The following is a 21,394-nucleotide window of genomic DNA, read 5'->3' on the forward strand; positions in this document are numbered from 1 at the left end:
GGGGGGGGAAGAATGCTGACTGAATTTTGGTTATGAAAATGCATACTTGTTACAGATTTTTATTAATTTAGTAAATTTTATGTATGCTTAAAGCTTCTATAACTTTTTTCTTTTAGTTGCTTTTGCCAAGGATAAGCTACTTGACACTCGTAACTGACAAAGTGAAGAAACACTTTCAGAAAGTTATGAGACAAGAGGAAGTTAGTGAAATATGGTTTGAATATGAAGGTACACCACTGAAATGGTGAGTTTATTTAACTTTGTACCTTTACTCAATTTATCATGTAAAGAGTTACCAAGTTCAGCACAGTGTCAGTACTTTTCCTAAACTAATCACTCCATTGGGTTTCAAAGATGGCAAAAGAGGAGGAGGGTAAGAAAAGCATGTTGTTTGGGAAAAACAGAAGAAGGTTTAATGTTGAACATATTTTTGATTATTCTGCATGTACTTACTATATGTATAAGGCAGAGGTTGTGCTGCACCTATTGCTTTTGTTCTAGTTGTTACTGTAATATAAAATGCCTATGTTCTTGGCTTTACCATTTCTTGCAGTAGAATCACCAAATAAATCTTTGTTTAGCTTATTCTACCTTCTTAAAAGATGCCTAATAACACAGATAGGAAATACTATTTCTGGAGTCTGAATGCAAACAGGATATATGCTTAAAGATAATAAAACGTGTGTAACTTTCACCTTTCACTGGTGTGATATGTGCTTGCACTGTAAAACAGATAATCTAATATTGATGCACAGGCTCTTGTTGAATTCAGTTAGTTCAACTTTATTGAACTAATTGCTGTTGATTCTATTTTTGTTGTGTCATATGACCTATTAAAAGTATCTTTTTTTTTTTTTTCCTGAGAGGTTGGGAAATCAGGCTGACATCGTTTCATTTACTTCATTTTCATAAATACTGTTCATCAGATTTTGTTTCTTTTTATTTCTGGCATAAAGAGTTTTAAAGAAAACACTTTCAGAGCTGTAATGTTTGCTAGCTCTGTATAGTTAGCATCGGCTCTCCAGAAAGTATTTCGTATTTTGAATGCTGAGGAGATTTGAGATCTCTCTTTATTTCCTGTATCATAATAGGGAAAAAAACTACCAGTGACTGTTTCAGCTTCTTGAATTTGGATTGTCGTGTGATTAGCAAGCATCACATCACGGAGTCCCTTTAGACTTGGTGATGCAGTAGATATCTTCTAGTCTTTTGTTTCTTTGAGACCAACCTAGTGTAAACCTTGAGAATGTGTAAATAGAAAAGCATAAAAACTAGCTTTTTTCACTTTTTCAAAACTGGCTGGCGAAACCAGCTTTAGACATCTGTTTAAATTATCTGCAATTTAACAACAATTGGTTTCTTGGTGTGCCATAGTGACCTTGAGTCATGGATACCATCTAAATAAACAGCAAGGTACCAACTTTGTCCCAGTGTGTTCATAATCTTAGGTAGATAATGGGAGGAAACTTTATAAGTTTTCACTGAAGTTGTCACAAGAAAGGAAAGAGGGGCTTTTTATTTCAACCAAAAATAGATCTGTATTTTCTGTAAGTTTTCAAATACCATGATGTTTAAACTAGAATTTTTTAAAAAAATTAAATTATAGAATATAGGTATAGAGTAAAAATATAATTTTAAAATTAAGTGAAGAGTTAGTAAACTCATTGAACATTGAAATGAAAATGAATAGTGTAATTATGATCTGCTAATCAAGGCTCTGATCTTTCAGAAAATCTAATCGTATTCTGCTAGGAACAGCTCCACTGATTTCAGTGGAATTGCTTTTCTAAGGAAAATGCTGTCTGCAAACCATTATTTTAGGAGAATGGAAATCCCCTAAATAGCTGAAGCTTGTTCCAGGGAAGACGCAAATACCAGAACTGAGAATTAGATTGTGCTGGTAGTTTGTGGAGAAAGAATAGTGAGCATTAATGCTTGATCTTTTAAAATATAACTTCTGCATTCAGAATCAAATAGAACTTGCTAATAATATTGCTTATTCTAATTATTTACTTTGCACTGTGAGGTCATATTGCTTACAGTCTGTGCGGTTTCATACCTGGTTGGAATGTAGTGTATGTCTTTTCAGCTGCAGCTCTGCTGTTTTCCAGTGAGATCTTGGAGGAAGTCTGAAACAGAGTTTGATCTTCATGGTCTGCAGCACTCAGGCCAGGCTCCTGAAGGAGGATGAAGCTCTCCAGGTCTGGAGTTACAGGGGCCTGGGGCCTCTCACTGAGGTTGTTGGGGCAGGGAAAGGTGGTCTCCTTGCCTGCAGGAGGTGTGTGCTGGCGGAGGGTCTGTGCCACCAAGTTAAGGAAGAGGTCATCAGACTCTGCAGCATCAGAGACTACAAAAGGAAATGGATTAAATATTCTCAGAGACCCTGCAGCTACAGGAGCCTAAACCTACAACTACATTGAAGAAGATGCAGGCAGAATCTGTGATTATTGGATTGGAAAATAGTCTCCTAAGATATGGAAGGGCTGGAAGCTTGTGGCTTCTGGCAACAGGAGGAAGGCTCCTTCTCCACCTGCATTTCTGTAACTACAGGATAGGTTCAGCACTCTGGCTGCGGGTGAGGGACTGAAAGCTCTGTCCAATGATGCATCTGAGGTGGCTGAGCCTGAACTGTGCAGGGACACCAGGAAGAAGTGGCGAGTAAAATCAAAGGTCTGTATTCTGCTTACTCTCCTTTATCAGTCTTTCCAGGATCTTGAACTCTGCCATTTGATGGTTACTACAGCCAAAGCTGCCACTGATTATCACGTCCAGAACTATTTTGTCTTGTAACTAATAGATTCATCTGTGGGTCAGCTCTGGTCCACCCAATGTCTGTACCAAGAAATCTTGACTACTTGTGTCCTATCATGTTGCTTTTCCAGCAGATGTCAGAGATTAACAAGAATCAGGGTCTGTAATGCAGAAACTTCTTGAGTTTTTTAGACTTCATCTACTTCCTCGCCTTGATTGCATGATCTGTAACAAACTCACCATGATGTTGCCCTTACTAGTCTCTCCTCTGATCCTGAACCACAAGATCTCAACCAACCTGTTGTCTGTCCCATTAAGTTTCATACATCTAAGCTGCTCCCTCATATAGAAGACAACCCTCTTCCCTCATCTGCCCTGCCTGTTTCTCCTGAGCAGCTTGCGTCCATCCATCCACAACAGCATTCCAGTTGTACAAGCTATCTTACCATATCTCAGGTAGCCCAATACTGTCACAGTTATGTCACTGCATGTGGAGCTCTAGTTTTTCCTGCTTGTTTCCCAAGCTGTGTGCATTTATGTACATACAGTTGTGGTAGACTCTCTTCTACCCTCTTATCATTTTGAGATGTCCCTTGTAGCTGTCACCTTTCACCACTTGCTTTCCACCCATGTTCATTGATCTCTACTTGTCTGTGGGTATTCACACCCCTGTTTATGGTCTAAAGCTCTCCTCATCAGGCTGGCCAACCTGAAGGCAAAGATGCTTTTGCCCCACTTACGTGGATTCCATCTCTCCCTAGCAGTCCTTTATCCCCAAAGAGTGTCCTGTGGCTGTAAAAGCCAAGTCCATGCTGTCACACCAGCTGCACAGCCAGTTATTGAGCTGCAGTTACTGACCAGCATTCATGCCTCTCTGAGCCTTTCTCCTTCAATGGCGAAATTGTGGAGATGCCACCTTGCCCCTGGAGCTGTATAGTCATTCTTGATACACTCAGGGGTTCCCTCGTAGCCCTTACAATTTGTGCCCATGTGGTTGAACAGCAAGGGCTAATAATCCAAGCACAGGACAAACCTTGCCAGTCTGTCTGCAACTTCTTAAGAAGCAGCAAACCTCCGCAGGTAGCAAGTGAGATTGGCAGATGGGGGAGGGCTCTATCCCCTGTAGGAAGTCTGCTACCGCTATGACTGCTTCCTCTTGGTGTGGTTGTGCTGTTCAGGCTGCTCTGATGCTTCCTCAGAACTTCCAGCCCCTTGACTGCCATTGGGGAACTGACTGCAGGTAGAAAAGGAGTCTGCCTTCTCTTGCCAGAGGTCGCAAGACTCCGGTCTTCCCCATCTTGCAAGTCTCCATTCACCACTCCAATGAGTGCACATCCTCTTTCTGTGCAGCTGGGAGTTCAGGCTCTCATCTCTGCAAGGTCTCAGTGAAGAAGCTATCAATCTCTTTATATATTCCCTGACGCTGTGCAGCCCACTGACGTCCTGCAGCTCCTTAACTTGGTGACGTGGCTCCTCCACTAGCACACACCTGTAGGCAAGGACATTTCCTCTCAGGAGAGGTCCTAAGCTCTCCTGGCAGCTTGAGACTTGGAGAGCTGCATCCTCTCTCAGGAGCTCTGCCCAAGTGAAGGCCTCTGATGGGCCAGGGGTGGTTTCTTCAGCAGATGCCAGGGGATGACACTCTATAGCTTGTTACCATCCTATTTGAGCACTTGCACATGGCCTTCAGCAGAATTTGTCCCCTTTCTGTGGGTTGTGCTCTAGCCCTGGTAGTTGCATAGGTGTCTCTCTAGTACCAACTGGGTGGATGCTTGACCCTTCCTAATCAGGAATCGGTGGAAGACAAAAGGTCAAAGCACCATTTGATCAGGCATAGCTGCCATATTGTTTGAAAATGTTAGCGTTTGCTTAAAAGAAAAATTGATTTCCTACTGAATACTAAAGGTAAGACTATTTTCCAATGCACCCAAATTTCCCTCAATGAGACATTTGTTCATAGAAATACCTGGACACCAGATTTTGGCTGCTTGATATACTTAGTACCCGAGACAGTTCTGGAGCATAAGATTTTTTTGTCCTGGATTTATCAGTTCATGTGACATGTCTTACTGAATTACCACAGTAAATTATTCTGGTCTGAAAACAACCTACCAACTCATGCTGTCGCTTTCTGTCCTGGGTTCAGAAAGAAATTGTTAGAAAAGTAGTAATTAATTTTCCTTCCTGTCCATCTGTTGCTTTCGAAAGGATTTTAAGTACTTAACGTGGTGTTTTCCAGGACTTTTCTCTCACTCTGAGACAGTGGCTGGAAGTCAAGGTGCTGTTACTCTTCTATAGGTTGAAGACTTTCCAGAACCAATCATTATTCTAGCAACTTGTAAAAAAAGATTTGTGGTCTCTTAGACATTTGCTCTTTGATATTTTTCCTATTATTTCTTTTGAGAAAATTCTGCACTGTCCTTGGCTCCCACTCTAGTTAAGAACAGTTTGATTTCAACAATCCAATAATGCTTTTTCAAAATGAAACCTTTCTGGGCTGGATGTTTCCCTTAGCTGTTGTTCTGTTTGTTTTCTCTTTTCTTTTTTGGGGGGGCAAATCTTTCAAGGCTCTCCTGGGTTTTTGAATTCTTTTTTTTTTTTTTTTTTTTTAATTCTCCTTGTTATTGTAGGTTCTAGAGAGCATTTGTGTATTTCTTTAATTGCAATGCCTATTTTTCAAATAGAAGTTCAGAAACAGCATTGCAGCAGTACCACTGGAAGCAAGATTTTTAATGAGGGAATACTGGCTCATAGCACAAGGTAGATACACGCTTAAGAATGGAGTGAGGGAATGTTGGGGGTTTTTTATTCCATGTGCAGATTGGCAAGTCCTCTCTTCTTCTCAACTGCTCTCTTTGTGCCTCCCTCAATTCTCTATCCTGGTTAAGAAACCAGGTTTTATTATGAGGGAAATAAAAAGAATAGCTTTAATATTGTTATATGGAGTGCTATTGTTTCCAGACTCTTAGAAAAGGCTTGTAACTGTATCTCAAAAATAAGTGAAACACAGCATTATGTACAGGCATTACTTAAGGCTTCTATTGGCTTCAGATTAAATGCCAGTGTGTAAAAATTGGAATTTGAAGCAGGACATGTCTTCTATCTCAGGATTACTTCACTCCTGTTGTGAGCTATACTCTTAATGGAGGGCTGCGCTTCTGAATAGAAAATGATTTCTCTCATGGTCTACTGTCTTCATTAATCTCATGTGTTCTGCTATGGAACAAAATGAATTTAGGGCTGGCCTCTTTCAAAATAAAAACCGTCTATCAACTGTGCAAAGCACGAGGATTTTACTGAAGAAAGCTTGAGTACATGAACTTCATCTTGTAATCTAAACTGGGTAGAAAATATAGAGGTAGGCCAAGAACTGATGCTTTTTTTTTTTTTTTTTGGTAGCTATCTATTTGTTATATAAATTGAAAGTACTGAAAGAACCAAATTGTTTGTGTTCATCTAATTATCAAAGAAAATCTGATTTTTGTTACATAGCGCACCTGGGAAACTCTTTTGTGGAATTCTTACTGAATCCCTGTTGAAGTACTTGAGATATGATTGGCAGTTAGTAGTGAAAAGTCTTAGTGGTAAAAACTTGAGCATTAGCAGTGAATCGGGATAAATCTGGATGTGCATTATCTATATTCTTTATTCACTTTGTCGGGAAAACACAGTTCTAGATCCTTTCTTGATATTTCCCCCTATTCTTTCTTTTAAGAATTTACAAATGCAATAGGTAAATTCAAGAATTGTAGTACTGTTTTGTTTGGGTTTTTATTTTGTTGTTGTGGTAAGTTTGTCTTAGCTCTGGGGTTAGCTCACCCGTAGAGGGTGCTAAAGCACTGTTGTGTGAGAGTTTAGCAGGTCAGGAAATTGGCTTGGCACAGGTGCCTTTAGAGCAATGCTCTCGGTCATTGCTCTCTGGACTTTCAAAACGTATGTACGTGCTTGGCTCTGCGTCCTGTGATCAGTCCCATTTAATTCAGTGAAGCTACTGAGTTTGCAGTTAAGTGTGTGTTTATCTCTTTGTAGGATGAAAAGCTATTAAGGCTCTTTTAGTTAAGATTTTTGAAAAATAAGAGGATGGAGATTAGCATGCTGAATGCAAAAAGAAAAAAAAATTATCAAAAATCTTGCCAGTGTCTGCTTGGGAGAAAATTGCAGAAAGACGTTTTTAGAGTGCCTGTGGAAGTTTTGTGTATGTGAAATATATTCCTTAGATTGCTGGAGGCTGTATCTTCTGATGAATTTAATGGAGACAAAGCTATAAGACAGAAGTGAATGTTTGGGAGGAAGCAGCTTCTTTGTGTAACTCCTTTAATCCAGAATACCACTGAAATGCAAAACTCCAATTAATCTTTTTTTTCCTCCCCTTCCATTCTTAATTTGATAGTAAAGATATAGAGTTCATCTTGATCTATCCTCTTTCAGCCCTTTTACAGATAAGTCATTTTTTCATTTATTCTCCGCAATTGACATCAGGCAGGTGGGAGAGGGAAGAGATGTTAAGGGTCAATGTGGTATAAACCCATGGCGTTTAAATATCTGAAAGCATGTAGACTTTTCTGTCAGACCAGCTATTCCTACTATTATCAAGCTTTTTAACCAAAAATACTGTTTTGAAGGATTCCACAGAGCAGCCGTAGGCCACTTATGCTGTTGCAAAACAAGCGCTGTTTTGTGGGCACAGCTTGGAGACCGCTGGTTTAGATATTGAACATGTAAATGCCAGACTTGATTCTGCCAGAAACTCAGTCATTTATACCTGCCTGTATAACTTTCCTGAGTAAGCAATAATGAATGTTAATTGTGAGAGTCAAACAGCTAAGTTTTTTCATGTAAATGCGGGTATGTAACTGTTGTATATAGAATTAAATGCACAGCTTTTATGTTCATTTAATATCTCTTCATTTTTAGGCATTACCCAATTGGTTTGCTGTTTGATCTCCATGCATCAAATACAGCCCTTCCTTGGAGCATCACAGTGCATTTCAAGGTAAAATTGAAATACACCTTTAGTTACGAACAAGTGACTGTGGGATTACATGAAATTTGGAAGCTAGGAAAAGGTTTCACAATTATTTTATAAATAAGTGAATAGTATGACTTGAAGGGGAGAGTGTTCATTCTTCAGGAATCATCTGAATTTTTCTGTAAATTTACAACTGTTTTCCGTGAGTTTGTATGTGCTTTCAAATTACTTTCCTTTGAAAATTATTCAATTATAATCTGAAAATCCAAAATTGTTTTTCAAGGTAAGTTATGAGACTATGTCAGTGAATTGAGTGCATATAAGGGAAGAACTTTCTATAATGTTTTTAATTCAGTCAGCTTGAGTTGACTGAAGATTGGGAAGTGCTTATCCTTTTAGGCACATAAGGGTGGATATGAGATAGTGTAGAAATCCTTGAAGTCAGTGAATGCTGTTGTACTTCATGTGGGTCCCCTTTAGAGAAGTGAGTGAAATTAGTTTGGTCTTGTGACAGCTTAGTCACAGGGGAGATGTTATTTTGATTATGCATTGTAAAACCATTAGGTATGACTTCATAGCACTGCTGATCTTTGCTCAGAAGAGTACTTGCACAGGGTTAGCTTTGGTGCAGGATTATTTCGTGCTCTGAAATGCATTGAGAATATAATCCCAGAGGTTTTGAAGTCAAAATCACAACTAGAAATCATGGTATTTAACTTTGAAACTTTAATTTCTGCATTGTAAAAGAAACAATACTATAGGAAAACTGGTCCAAAGGAAAACACTAGGTTAATAGGCTTGACTTTAGTGTGTGAGACTTGAGATGAGATGAAATGAAAAGCATACTGGGAAGCAGTTGTGTTGAACGTTTTCATTCAAACAATTCTTCTCTTGAAGGTGTTTTAGAAAAGGTCTTGCTAACAGGAGTAGTCTGATTCTTTTTGGAAGTGTGCACTGAAATCATACATTCTTATGATTCGTATTTCCACATGTTGAAACTTTTAAAGTGACTGACTGCATGAGTCTGAAGTTTGGGATGTTTTTGAAAACATTGTAATTGCTACACTTCTGTCTGATACATGTCAGAGAGAGCTGGGATGAAGAAACTTCCAGTGTGTTTTGAAGAAACTGTAGGGCGTCTAATTTCATAAATCATTATTTAATTGTTACACGTTCTGAGAGCTCTGGGAGATTAACAGTGTCAGTTTATGGATGTTGCCATCCCAAAGTAGAGCCATCTTGAGAAATAAATTGCAGCACCACAGTGCTTTTCAATTTCATGTAGTAATGTAAACTGACTTTAATGTCCTTATATTGCTGCTTGCCAAAAGATCAGCTAATTTAAGTTTGTCTCAAAGGTGTACGTTAAAGATAAGCAGACACAATTTACTGCTAGAGAAGTATTATTTTAAAAGCTGATGTAATTTAGTTTTTAAAAATATAACACCTTGGATTAAGCACCTGCTTAGTCTCTCTTCCTGTTTTTGATGTAATATGAAAGTTTATTTAAATAAACCCTTCTTAATCCTTAAAGTCAAAACATGACTGAAATATATCAAAGCATGTCAAAATATTGAAGACAGTTTCTTACAGCTAAATAGTTTAGGTGTGGGATTCCTGCCTGGATTATTCTTTTCATTTGTGTGTAGTTATTCTTCAAAGAGCCATAATTTTTATTTGGCTTAATTGAACAGTATTAGATTTTTCTGGGGTTTAACTTAGCTGTCATGGCTTTCTCCGTTCTTTTACCAAAGCATGCAGTCAACAACAGATATCTCGAACATCTGTAAAGAGTGGTTTTTAACTTCCCCTCCCCCCCCATCAGTTTTCTTTGTTTAAAGTTAAAACCATGAAAAAAGCTTATTTCTGTTCAGCAGAAGTTTGAAAGTTGAGAGATACTTGTAATTGCCCTCCTGTTATGTATGCAGACCAAATAATAAACACACTTATTGTTTGCATTGAAGAAACAGTTTATTCATTTGTTCTTCTGGCATGCAATAAAATAACATGCATTTATATCTCTACTAAAGTTGAAATTTGCCTTAAATAGTCATGGAAGGACGAGCTGGAACAGAGTACTAAGGTCTGAGAAGTTGCTTTTGTTAGCCAGGTGTGGCTTCACGGGGAGGAGGGAAACTCTATCCCTTCCTGGTAAACTCATCTCACGCTACTCTGTGGCATGCTTAGTACTATTCATATTCTCAGCGTGGTGACCAACTCTCTGGATTTTGGGCAGTAGACGGGAGGTGGTGAACTGCTCTGGAAATGGTAGCAGGAGAGGAAATCGGGTGTGCCAGGTGAAAGCTAACGTTCTCCCTCTGCTGAAGTTCTTATCTGCTGGTGCTTGCCTCTCCACCCATGACCTGATGTAGAAGAGGAGAGACTGCAGCTGGTTTTGTATAACAGCAGCTGTTGTCTTTGGTTTTTTAGCTCAAAATCAGGTCAGGTGGAGTGAAAAGGAACTACTTTTCCATGTAGCATATGGAAGCAAATTGTGGAACTGCTAGGAGACATTGTGGAAGCCAGAAGTATAAATGAGGGGTTTTTAAAATTAATCCTTTTTGAAAAAAAGACCACTGAGGGTAACTAAACACAAATGCATGGATGCTCCCCCTGTCACTGGATATGTTCCTTATGGTTTTTAATGCCATATTATTGGTGTAATTTTCTGCAAACGTGGCCTAATGCAATTGGACTGTCACAATATAAACAGATGTTTTGTGAACTAGAACTAATAGATAAATATGAGTGGAATGGAGTTATGAACCAACCATATGAAACAGACTGTTGAAATTACCTGCGATGTTTTTGGAAGTTTTATGTGAGAGGTCATTTAGTGCTCCTGTCTGTACAGATGATACCTACTTCTTTATGATCAAGTTTACGCTGCAAGTGTCTGCTGGTACGTGAAACAAAACCAGTACTACTTGAGGTTTCTAAGAAAATCAGAGCCAACTCTTAATAACTTTTCTTTCAAAGATACGGAACATGGAGGGAGTAAGACATCGCCAATAAGAGTACTTGAACTAAAGCTGCTTATGGGATCTGTTAAAACTTTCTGCAAATCTCATAGTTGTATAGCCCGGGATGGCTACAAGCTTGTTTACAATTGTCTCTTTCTTCAGGGAACTGAATAAAGTTGTTTACATTTGATCACTATTTCCTCAAGTAGAAAGAAGCAAGTAGAATTAAAAAAAAAAGCATACATGTTCTGTATTTACGTATAAAACTTATTATTCTGTGCCCTAATTTATAAATCATTGGGGATGCCATGTTTTCTGTTGATAGTCTCATGAAACTGTTTCATATGCCTCCTGTAGAGGCAGCAGAGCTGTTTTCTAGGTTATTACTTTCATGTTTAGGTTTTTCAACTTCTATTCACAGCACTGCATAGAAATGTGCTAGTATTTTTCTTCTAAAGAAAAGAGTAGACAGAGACTGACTGAGATTGTAGGAGTGTTTTCCAGTCTTCCACAGTGTTATCCCTTAGAAGCTGGGAAAATGAATCATGCCACACCTTTGTACTATTGTGACTAGATTCTTTCCACTAGCTTAGCTAGCTTTGACCAACTTTGAATATCTCCTTGCTGTTCTGCAGACCACACTGTGTATGTTGTCTGGAACATATCCCCAGGGAGTGACATTCCCTGTAATTTGGAATTCTTTGGAAGAAAGTCAGCAGGGAGATGCCTACCTGTAGAAAGACAGGAATGTCCAAAACAAGACCCTGCAGTTCAGTATATTTCAAAATATGTGTAACAAAACAGTTGTTGTAACAAAACTGTTGTTTTCATAAACTTAGCTAAAACTTCAGCTTTTAACTGTGAAAGTCAGTTTCTACGTTCCTATATTACTCAGCATTAGGTACATTCCACTGCTTCATCTTTTTCTGAGGGATGCCAGTGTCTCACTTTGAATTCTTGCATGTAAAAAACTTTTTCGATCTTGAAGTATGCTATTTCTGACTGTTTTCTTCTGGATTGGTTAACAGACTTCACTTTTTTTATTTGAGCAAGTACGTTAAACTTGTAGAAGTATTTCACAGGCCTATACAGATGTCAGCTGGCGAGTAACAATCCCAGTAATGTGTTCCATTCATCTTGGGCCCAATTATGCTGAGACACTCAGCTTTGTAGGGGAGAAAGGGAGCAAGGTCTGTCCTAGAAGGAGAACTTTCCTTTCTTTTCTGTCCTTTTTAATGTTTTTATACTTGGCCATCCTCGTATGAGAAACAAGCTTTATCTCTGTCCTTAGATTTCTAGTCAGCTCTACATACGTCAGTCCTAAGTAACAATAGCATTCCCTTTGTGATTTCAACACCAAACTGTGTATGCTTTGGTGGAAAAGATATTAGCAGTCTTCTCTTCCCTTTATACTTCTGTTTTTGGAAGATACTCATCCTTTTGATCCACAGTTTCCAGAGTCGAGGTTCACTGTCATAAGGAAGAATCGCAATACAAAATTCCATTATTTAATTTCCACCTCTTTTCAATAACCTAACAAGGAGGGAACTATCATTCTTGTCCTCAGAATTTCTTCCAGGTAAGGCAATCCTCAGCTCCCTTTCATACTGCCAACTGTTAGTGGTTCTTGGATATTTTGAGTTCTTGTAGTTTGAAGCAATCTTCACTATTTTTCCTGGTTTTATGTGGAGGAGGGAAGGTGTGGATTTTTCCAGCATTGTATTGCTCCTACTGTGACATGTTAACTATGTTGTAAAAGCCTTTGAAAAATATCCTGTTATATGTGCTTGTATTTCCAAAATAATTTTGACAGTCCCTCAACAGCCAGTTTGTAACGGGTTAAGAAGAAAGGTCCTCTTGTGGAATAACATAGCAAGCTCTTGTTATGAAGGGGAGTATAAATGATGCCACTCTAGTTTGGCTCTGGGGGTTTGCACTGTTCAGCACGGTCATAAGCAACTGTGAAAAGAAGATGAATAAGGAGAGGATAAAACATGCTGGGTTTTTAAACCTTTGAAAACTAAAGACAGTAAATTTGTGATACTGAGTGTTTGTATTATTGTAAAATGGCAAGTGATACTAAGTGTTGATAAAAGAAAAATTAGAGGAAGAACAACCCTAACTGTATACCTTTACAATGCTTAACTTCTGCTTAGCTAATTTCCAAAGAAATCTTTTTTGTACCTGAACGAGATTTACTACTGTAATTCCTTAATAAATGAATTAGGAAAGGTAGTTGTCATTTACTGAGGAGACGAAAGCTACCTGAGGAGTGGTAACTGTGCATCTGCAATGCTGAATGCAGTGCGCCAACTCTAACCAAGTAAAAGGAGCATGAAATCAAGTCATGCAGGCTAGCAATAGGCACATGTATTAGGTAAAGTTGGAGCTGACAAGGATTTCCAGTATCTCTAAGGAAAAATGTTTCTAAGTGGCATGTATGCTATAGTTCATATATGCTATAGTTCATATATGCGGATGATGATATTTGGAGGAAACATTTTTCAAAGGCCTGCATAGAAATGGGTTGACTGCCGTTGAGAGTCAATAGGAATTGGGTGCTTGTCACTTACTTCTCCCCCTTTTCTCAAGTTCGTTGCCAGAGAATTGAACATTTGCTTGAAAACATATTAAAACTCTTAATTTCCTGAGTTTTGGATGTCAGGGCCTAAATACATCCACTGATGTATTTAAATATATTTATCAAGTTGAGGTCAGGTGATTTAGAGTAATTTCTAGTTTTACAGAAAATTGTTCAACTTTTATTTTTCCTGAAATGTTTCACGCTCGTCAGCAGAGTGAGAGAATGGTTGTAACCACCTTTCATAAGTAGGAGATTCCAGTGTGCTTCTTTTGTATAAATGTAAACATGATTAAAATTATAATTTATTCTTCATCTTCTGGGGCGTGTGATGCATTTATTTCTCTTGATCTATCTTTTCTCTTTGTAGAATTTTCCAGAAAAGGATCTTCTACACTGCCATTCTAAGGATGTGATTGAAGCTCATTTTATGGCTTGTATAAAAGAAGCAGATGCTTTAAAGCATAAAAGTCAAGTCATCAATGAGATGCAAAAAAAGGATCATAAGCAACTGTGGATGGGATTACAGAATGGTAAATACAATGGATCAAGTATTAATTATATTCAGGTCTAGCATGCTAATAAATAATTTCTTCAAATTTTAGTCATGGTACGGGATATAAAATGTAATTGTTCTGTAGAATTTTAGTCTAATTCACAGAAAAGATTTTTTTTTTTTTTTTTTAAATTCACCATTTATGTGATAATTCAAATGTGGCTTGAGTTATTTGAGGAACTCAATTGGGTCATGACTCTGTTTTAACAAACCAAAACTATCAACAAAACAAAATAAATAGATAAATATTGTCTAGTGTACTTTTGTGCAACTGATGGTCTTTATTTGGGAGAAACCTGGGGTGTAAGTGTTGTTCAGTATTAACTATCTTGGACTGTAAAGTAAAAAAGGTTGTCTCTTCTAGTTTATGCTTAAGGATTGTCACTGATAAGTAATACAGGTAAACTTTCAAAAAAGTTGCCCAGTAGACTAATAATTTTACTTTTCCCTCTGCCAAATTTAATTTTTTTTATTGCTGATATTACCGTGGCTTTCACAGAGATTTCTGCATAGATAAGTATTGACTTGAAAAAGTCAACAAAATAATTTGGAACGGATGTTCTAAAATAATTAGTGTTCTTACTTTGCACAGATGGCATGAATCTGTATTGCAGTGCAAAATAAAACTTCTTTTGGTATTAGCGTGTCCTCTTTCTTATCATGGTTCTTAGAGCCCTGTAAGTTGAAAAGCTCTCTAAGTATTTCAGAAACTGCTATCTGGAATGGGTGGTAATGTCACTTTCAATGCATTTTCCTTATCTCCTGAAGCTGTCACTATATTATTACTGGTAAATTTATTTTACGGAAGCTGTAATCATGAAGATGTTTATTCTATGTTGAGATACAAAATACTAAACACTTAGAATTAACATCTTCCCATATGTTTGTAAGGAAAATTAAATGAAACAGGAGAAGCTTTAAATGCAAGAAGACTTGAGGCATGTGTTTGCTTTAGACAGTGAGGTTCCAAATTAGTTTGGGTTTAATGAATGTATTTAATGAGTGTGTGGGTTTACTAATTTTTTTATTGTTTAGTGGTACTGCCTTTCACATTAAAGGTATTCCTGTAATAATTTTGAAGGTTGAGTGCTTATTAGAAACTCTGGTCTCTATTTTTTTTATTTAACTGGGGGAGAGTTAGAAATTGAGGTATTATCTTGTTTTGCCATTTGAGTGGTAAGATCTTGAGGGATGCAGTACATACCTGCAAAATTTATCAGGTAAGAAATTGTACTTTATTTGGTTCAATTCAAAGTAGTTCTTGAGAGATTCTGTTTCGTATAGATATTAGCCAGCAAACTGACTGATAATATATTCACTTCTGTGAATTAGCAGTAAATAAAGAGTTCTGGTCCACTGGAAGCCAGAATCGGTATAAAAACAGATGTTTCCCTAAAGCTTACATTGTAACAGGTCAATTTAAACTGCAATTTTAATAATTCTATGAAAAAAGTATTCTGCTGTAATAGTGTTTGTCTTGCAAACAGTTTAGTTCGAGAGAAGGAAAATGCTGTGCCAGCATAATTTTGTTTTCTATTTCAAGAATTATTAGCTTTATTGCAAAAAGAAATCCTGTCACTTAGTCCCGGTGCTCAAGTGTTCCCAGCAGTGCACTTTATGTGCTCTTTTTATTAATGCTTTTGAAAGGACCTCTAACATGAGTTATAATATGAGTATAATGAGTTATAATATGAGTATAATAATGCCAGAAGAGTTGACTATGCAATGAAATAGTATGAGTTAAGGTTCTTTTCTTAAACAGAAGTTGTAGAACCTCGATACCTTCAGTATGTAAGGTAAGAGAACAGATACGCAGTGTGTTCTTTCAGTGCTCATCTTAGGTTCTATCTTTTAGTTGATTATTTGTCTAAGAGTATCTTCAGTTGTAGGGGAACCAGAATTTTTCTGTTTTGCTTTATAATGTTAAGAACAGAGGTTGCCTAGCAAGGTTGATTTCAAGGTTTCACTGTGCTTAATGAGAAATCGCACCTGTGGAATCTGACACCTAAATGACAAGTTTAAACGATCTTTTGAATACTTTCAAATGCTAATTTTAATTTCTCAGCTCTTCATAAAAGAGAAACAAGAAAAGCTTGTGAAACCAAGAAAACTCTTTTTAAGCATGTTGTATTTTTCAGTATGTTTTTATAGGCTTTCGTTTGAGATGTAATAATTTTAAACCTCTTTGTGAAACAGAATGAATGACCACAAAAAAGAAAAGAAAGTAGCACTTGTGATAACTGGCTTGTAAGTATGCTACATCTGCAGTCTTCTTTTTCTGTGAAACTTCAAACAATTTTCTTCAGTTCTTAAATATAGGAAGTGTTATTTGTTTAACAAGTGATAGCAATACTTACAGGATATGTATTAAACTTAATTTTTGGAAAAAAAAATCCAATTTTGCTTGTTTGGAGAAATTTAACTACCAATTACAAGTGTAATTTGGTATAAATGTTTCTGTTAAGAAGGAAGTACTTGAACAGGTCGCATGAGAAACTTTTCAGTTTTAGGGGAAGAGCTGTAATAGTGAATTTGTGGCAAAATCTTGTGCTGGTAACAGCTGGTAGGTATTCATAACAACCTTTACATCCCTCCTCCCACCATTTCTGGTTTTGTGTTAATCTGCTACCAAATCAGGAAGATAAACATACTTTTCTGCCTATTGCTTGTGCTGTGGTTTTGCTTGTTCTTCAGACTTCAGTTAGCCAATTTTTGTCCATAAACCAGATATTTCTTAGCTGAACGCTACTTTGGGACGGGTACAGCTGTGTTGCCCTAATTTTGACCAGTGTCATGGATGTCTGACTGGTAGGGAAGCGATAGAGGTAGGCTGTATAGCTATACTAACCTCTGTTCCTTTGAAAGAATTGTTGAAATTCTTTGGTCAGAATTGATGGAAAATGTTACTACTGTTCTTGCTTTAATAGTGTTATGGCCATTTTTATCATGGTTAAACAGGATTTTCAAGTGGGTGGTTTTTTTCTTCTTGCCTTTTGTGTGGAAAAGTAAAGGCTTTCAGCTTTGAAACATTAAGGCTCTGTGGGCCTAGTGATGACTCAGGATCAAATGAAATCTCAACTGTTTTTAGGGGGAAAGCTATATTTTCTGCATGGTTCAAAGAATTAATATCTATAACTTCAGTATATAATGGTTCTGATAAAGGAGGGGTTTTAGATTCAACACAGCTGCTTTTCATCAGTTGTGGAGAGACATAAGCAACCATACCCTGAAATTTTCACAGGCATCCTTTATAACCGGTGAAGACTAGACTTTGTATTTCTGATGCATGAGTGGGGGAAATAAACAGTAAAAACTCATGGCCATTTTTAAGGCTTCTTTGTATGTTATAAAATATAATGAAGTCATTATTTTACTGAAAGTATTATGGAAAAAGAATGTAATGCTCATTCATACTGTAGGGCTTACCAAAAGTTAAGTGGCCACATTGAAGTGTTCTTATTAAAGGAGAAAAATCCTGCAAACATTCAGAATATGCAGTATTTTCTCTTTTAATGCATGTGATCTCTTTGTTGTCTTACTGACAGAATCAGGCCTGTGTTTTCTTGCATTTCTTTCTAAATCGTATCTAAACCAGTCCTGTGTTTTTGGAGGGGCAGAAGTCGTGTTTTTTCTGGGTTATCACATTCCTGTTTAGAAATGTTTGAACTGCCAAAAAGAAATAGTGTCATACATTATCATCATCTCTTTTGCGCTGCGTACACGTGGCCCACTCAGGTTTGATATGTATGTTTCTCCTCTTTGTAGAGAACTGGTGGGAGCAATGCTGTTCTTTACCTCAGTCTGAGATGATGAGCATGCTTTGGTAGCTGAACAAATCTCTGATCTCAACTGCTCGTTTGAAACTTTAATTAGGCAATATGTACTTAGAAAATCTTCAGGAATTTAACAGGAGAATGAATGAAGTTATTAAATCACAAAGCCATCTTTTATTCTTCTTCCCTGTATCACTACCAAAATGGTAATATCTTGCCATGTTCTATCTGTAGAAATTTGGTTAACTTTGAAGAAAGACTAAACGATTCTTTTGAGCTTTGAAAATGAGTGTATCAGTTAAAAGAGGATTAAAAATAAAAGGCATTACCTTCTTGGGCTGATGGTTAAAAATTTCTGGAAGTGCATCAAGTTTTCTTGTAGTTATTGTCAATACCTGCTTATTCTGGAGTTAGATAGCATGGCATACACCAAACATTGGGGTTGCTGATATTGTGGAACCTGGAGGGTGCGGTGTAGACCGATTCAAATAGCTCTGCACAAAGTCAGCCCAGAGCTGTTTTGGTGCTGAGCTGGGGGTCCGTTCAGACAGGCTGGACCTGCAGAATGAACCAGATGCATCAGAGCAGGCCTTCCCAGGGATTTTTTTTGTTGTCGGTGGTGCTTTTTGTTTGCGGTTTGATTGATTGTGGGGTTTTATTTCTGGTAATGGATTGTGACCTAGACTTCAGTGTTAGTTCTGCAGTGTTCACTGACTTGTTACTCTTTCTGCACAAATGACTAAACTAAGGCTCCACCCGTATGGGTGCAGTATCATGATTCTAAACTGCCATCCCCCGGAAACTGGCTTTTGCCTTGTTACTCTTCTGTGCTGGCCTGGTGCCTACTTGCATAGCTGCTCTTTGTCGCAGTGTGAGGATGGGGAATTGATGGCAGCCTGAATTTCCCCCCTTGGCTTTTTCTGCTCCGCTCTCAACAAGGCGGCAGAGCAGAGCTGCTGTGTTTGTTTGTGAGGCCAGTGAGAATTGGTGGTTCTCAAAGGAAGGCATGAACGGCATGAAGGCAGGAAAGGGAGGAAAGAAAAAGGTAACCCAGGACTCGCAATGCTACTCTATACTGAAGTCTCCACTGTGAGAGGAGGCTGTCTAGAGATAGGTAGACAGAGATAGATAGAGATGCTTTCTAGTGTTTTCACCATCTTGTGTTAGACATCTATGTGTCTAACGAAAACTATTAAACTCTGAGGGAGCAAGCTTGCAGGTCTCTGCATCTTTGGCACAGGTAATCTGCCAATTATATAATCTATTCATATATATTGGAGAGTTTGAAATTTATATACCTGTTGCAGTTTCAAGGGCTTTGTTTTTGTCCTCATTTTGACTCTCTTCCTCCTGGAACATTGCCATTTCTTCAGAAATATAGCCACCTTCCAGACTTCCTATTGAAGCAGGTGTGCCTTTTGTCTTCAACCCGATCCACAAATAAGCTGGTTCTCTACCTTTGCTGCTCCCGTCTTCTGTAGATTTTTCAGATATTTGACAGACTTGGATTCAGATTGAGCGAATCTTTGACTGTGTTTCTCTAAACATATTTTACTTAGGTGTAAGTGATGCAGAACCCTTATTTTTTACTACCTCCTGCTTTCCTTCCTCCCCTCCCCCTCAAAATACGTCATTTTCTGAAAGACGTGTAAAGTCTAACTAAATTTCAAAGCAAACTATCTCTAAAAAACAGACTTCATTTTTAAAGTTAACTTTCTTTAGTTGTTGAGGGTTTTCTGCTTTGCAATTTGAAATGCTTCTAAGTTACTTTCTGCTAGTAAACTCCTGAATTTGACAGAGACATTAATATAAAGGTTCCTTAACTTTTAAGAAAAGCTGTGTTTTAGAAAAAGCATGGTACAGGGAAAGCAAAGTAGGTTAGAGAGTTATACGGAGATATGCTGCTCTATTTTCATGTATATAAACAGAGCATAATCAGAGGCAAAGAAGGTATTAAAATATCCAGGCTGTCTAGACTTGGAGCAGAAAACTGGAGGCTGGGTAAAATTGTCAGGAGTCCTTTTCCCTTTGACTTACTCAGGGAAGTCTGTAACAAGCCTTGCTGCTCTGTTCCCACATAACCTGTGGGTTATGTGTTTCAAAAATGGATTACACATTTTTGTTTAATAGTCATCAGAGCTTTCTTTTTAGCTTAAGTGACAATACTTACTGAGATCACCTGCTTTTAGGCTACACAGAAAGCTTAAATTTGGTAGGGTGTATACATGTTCATATTTGAATACAGGAAAGAAAGTAGTCCATCTTGATGATTTTCTTCCCCTGAACCTTTTCCAGATAAATTGATGACCTAGAAATGAAGGGAGGTGGTGTTAAGGAAACAGCATACTTAAAGTGAAACTTCTGTTTTGTAAGTACGTTTAATAAGTGAAAAGAATGTTGGTAAGGTATGGCTCCCTTGTGTATATTAAAAAAAAAAAAATGGGGGGGGAAGGCCTTTTTGGATCTGATTGATAATCTGAAGAGTAAAATGCTGCTTTGTCATACAGTTTTCAAAATGTCCCATTAAACTGCAAAACTTAAGCAATATGCTTTTATTCCTTTATCTTCAGAACACTATTTTGCTATAAAAACTAATGGATAAGTTACAGCATAAAAGTAAATGTGTTAAACACACCAATCTCAAACCTAAGTGTATGGTATTAGGGGAAGGATCATCCCTTTTTTCTTGGGTTGTATCCGTAGCTCAATTTATAGTGTGGTTTATGAATTAATTTTTTTTTAAACTAGAATTTACAGCTAACTATACATAAGGAAGTTTCTCCTAATTGTTCTCTGGTTGTAAACACTGCTGTTGGAAATTTGTTATAGTGCGTATAGGCAAGCAGAGTTGAATTGATTTAATTCATTTACACAATAATAGTACTAAAAAGGGAGTGACAAACCTAGGTAGCCAACCTTGAGGCCCATACCACTCTACTTGACTATTATTAGTACATGAGGTAATTAGCATGGTGTTTACTTTTGCAGTGATTCCATGTCTGTCTTAGCATGGACAGGCCAAGTAAAGCCTATTTGTTTTTTTACTTTCAAATTTTACAATCTCTCCTGCTTTCCTGTGCTTTCCTGTGAATGCAGATTTGGAGGGTATGTAAGATTAACAGGCACATCATGTGGCAGAGGTATTTCAGGTAATGATCATTGTGTAATTACAAGGCAAAATTATGACTGCTTCAGATATGTACATTCATGTTGAATGTTGTTACTTTGCTATTTGTGACATGAAGAATATTTCCACATATTTCTGTAGCTAGCTTCGGTCACATTAAGTCAAAACAGTTCTAAGGTCCTATCTCTCCATATCTGATAGTTACTTGTACCTGAAGATAGTCTGAAAAGACTAGTAAATTTGTGTGCCCTCTGCAGTTGTGGATTTGTATTATATACCATGATCTGTCAAAATACCCAAGTAACCTAAGCGTTTAACAGCAAGAATATTTTAACTGTGGATGGTGGCAATGTGTAAAATACGAAAGAAAAATTCGTATGTTTTAATGATGCCATGCCAGTATTTCAAACTGTGTTCTCAAAAAGGCTCACACGGAACTGTAGTAGTCAGCAAGAGTTAAATATGTATCGGAGTCTTCCTGAAGTCCTTGGTAATCGTAATTATCTGTGTTTTTATTGTACAAGAATAAGAACAATGAGTTTGGAGGACCTAAAGTCATTTAGAGACAGGTCTTTAAATAGCTGAGAAATGAGGGTAACCAGCTGTAAATACTGTTTCTGAATGGCATGGAACAGTTAGTTTTGAAGTGTTTCAAATATTTATCTTTCATCAAC

General features: G+C 37.5%; 1 protein-coding gene across 1 annotated transcript in view; it reads left to right on the forward strand.

Moving 5' to 3' along the window:
* The window catches only part of LOC104079686 (autophagy protein 5), a gene marked incomplete at its 3' end in the record, with an annotated part of 35,122 nt that overhangs the window by 7,408 nt on the left and 6,320 nt on the right, over positions 1–21,394 (forward strand). The window contains exons 2-4 of the mRNA XM_009581804.1: positions 117–244; positions 7,666–7,744; positions 13,635–13,797. Of these exons, the coding sequence (XP_009580099.1) occupies positions 117–244; positions 7,666–7,744; positions 13,635–13,797 (370 nt within the window). The remainder of the gene's footprint in view (positions 1–116; positions 245–7,665; positions 7,745–13,634; positions 13,798–21,394) is intronic.

The sequence above is a fragment of the Fulmarus glacialis genome, unplaced genomic scaffold, assembly GCF_000690835.1.
Source record: "Fulmarus glacialis isolate BGI_N327 unplaced genomic scaffold, ASM69083v1 scaffold48527, whole genome shotgun sequence".
Taxonomy (NCBI): Eukaryota; Metazoa; Chordata; class Aves; order Procellariiformes; family Procellariidae; genus Fulmarus; species Fulmarus glacialis.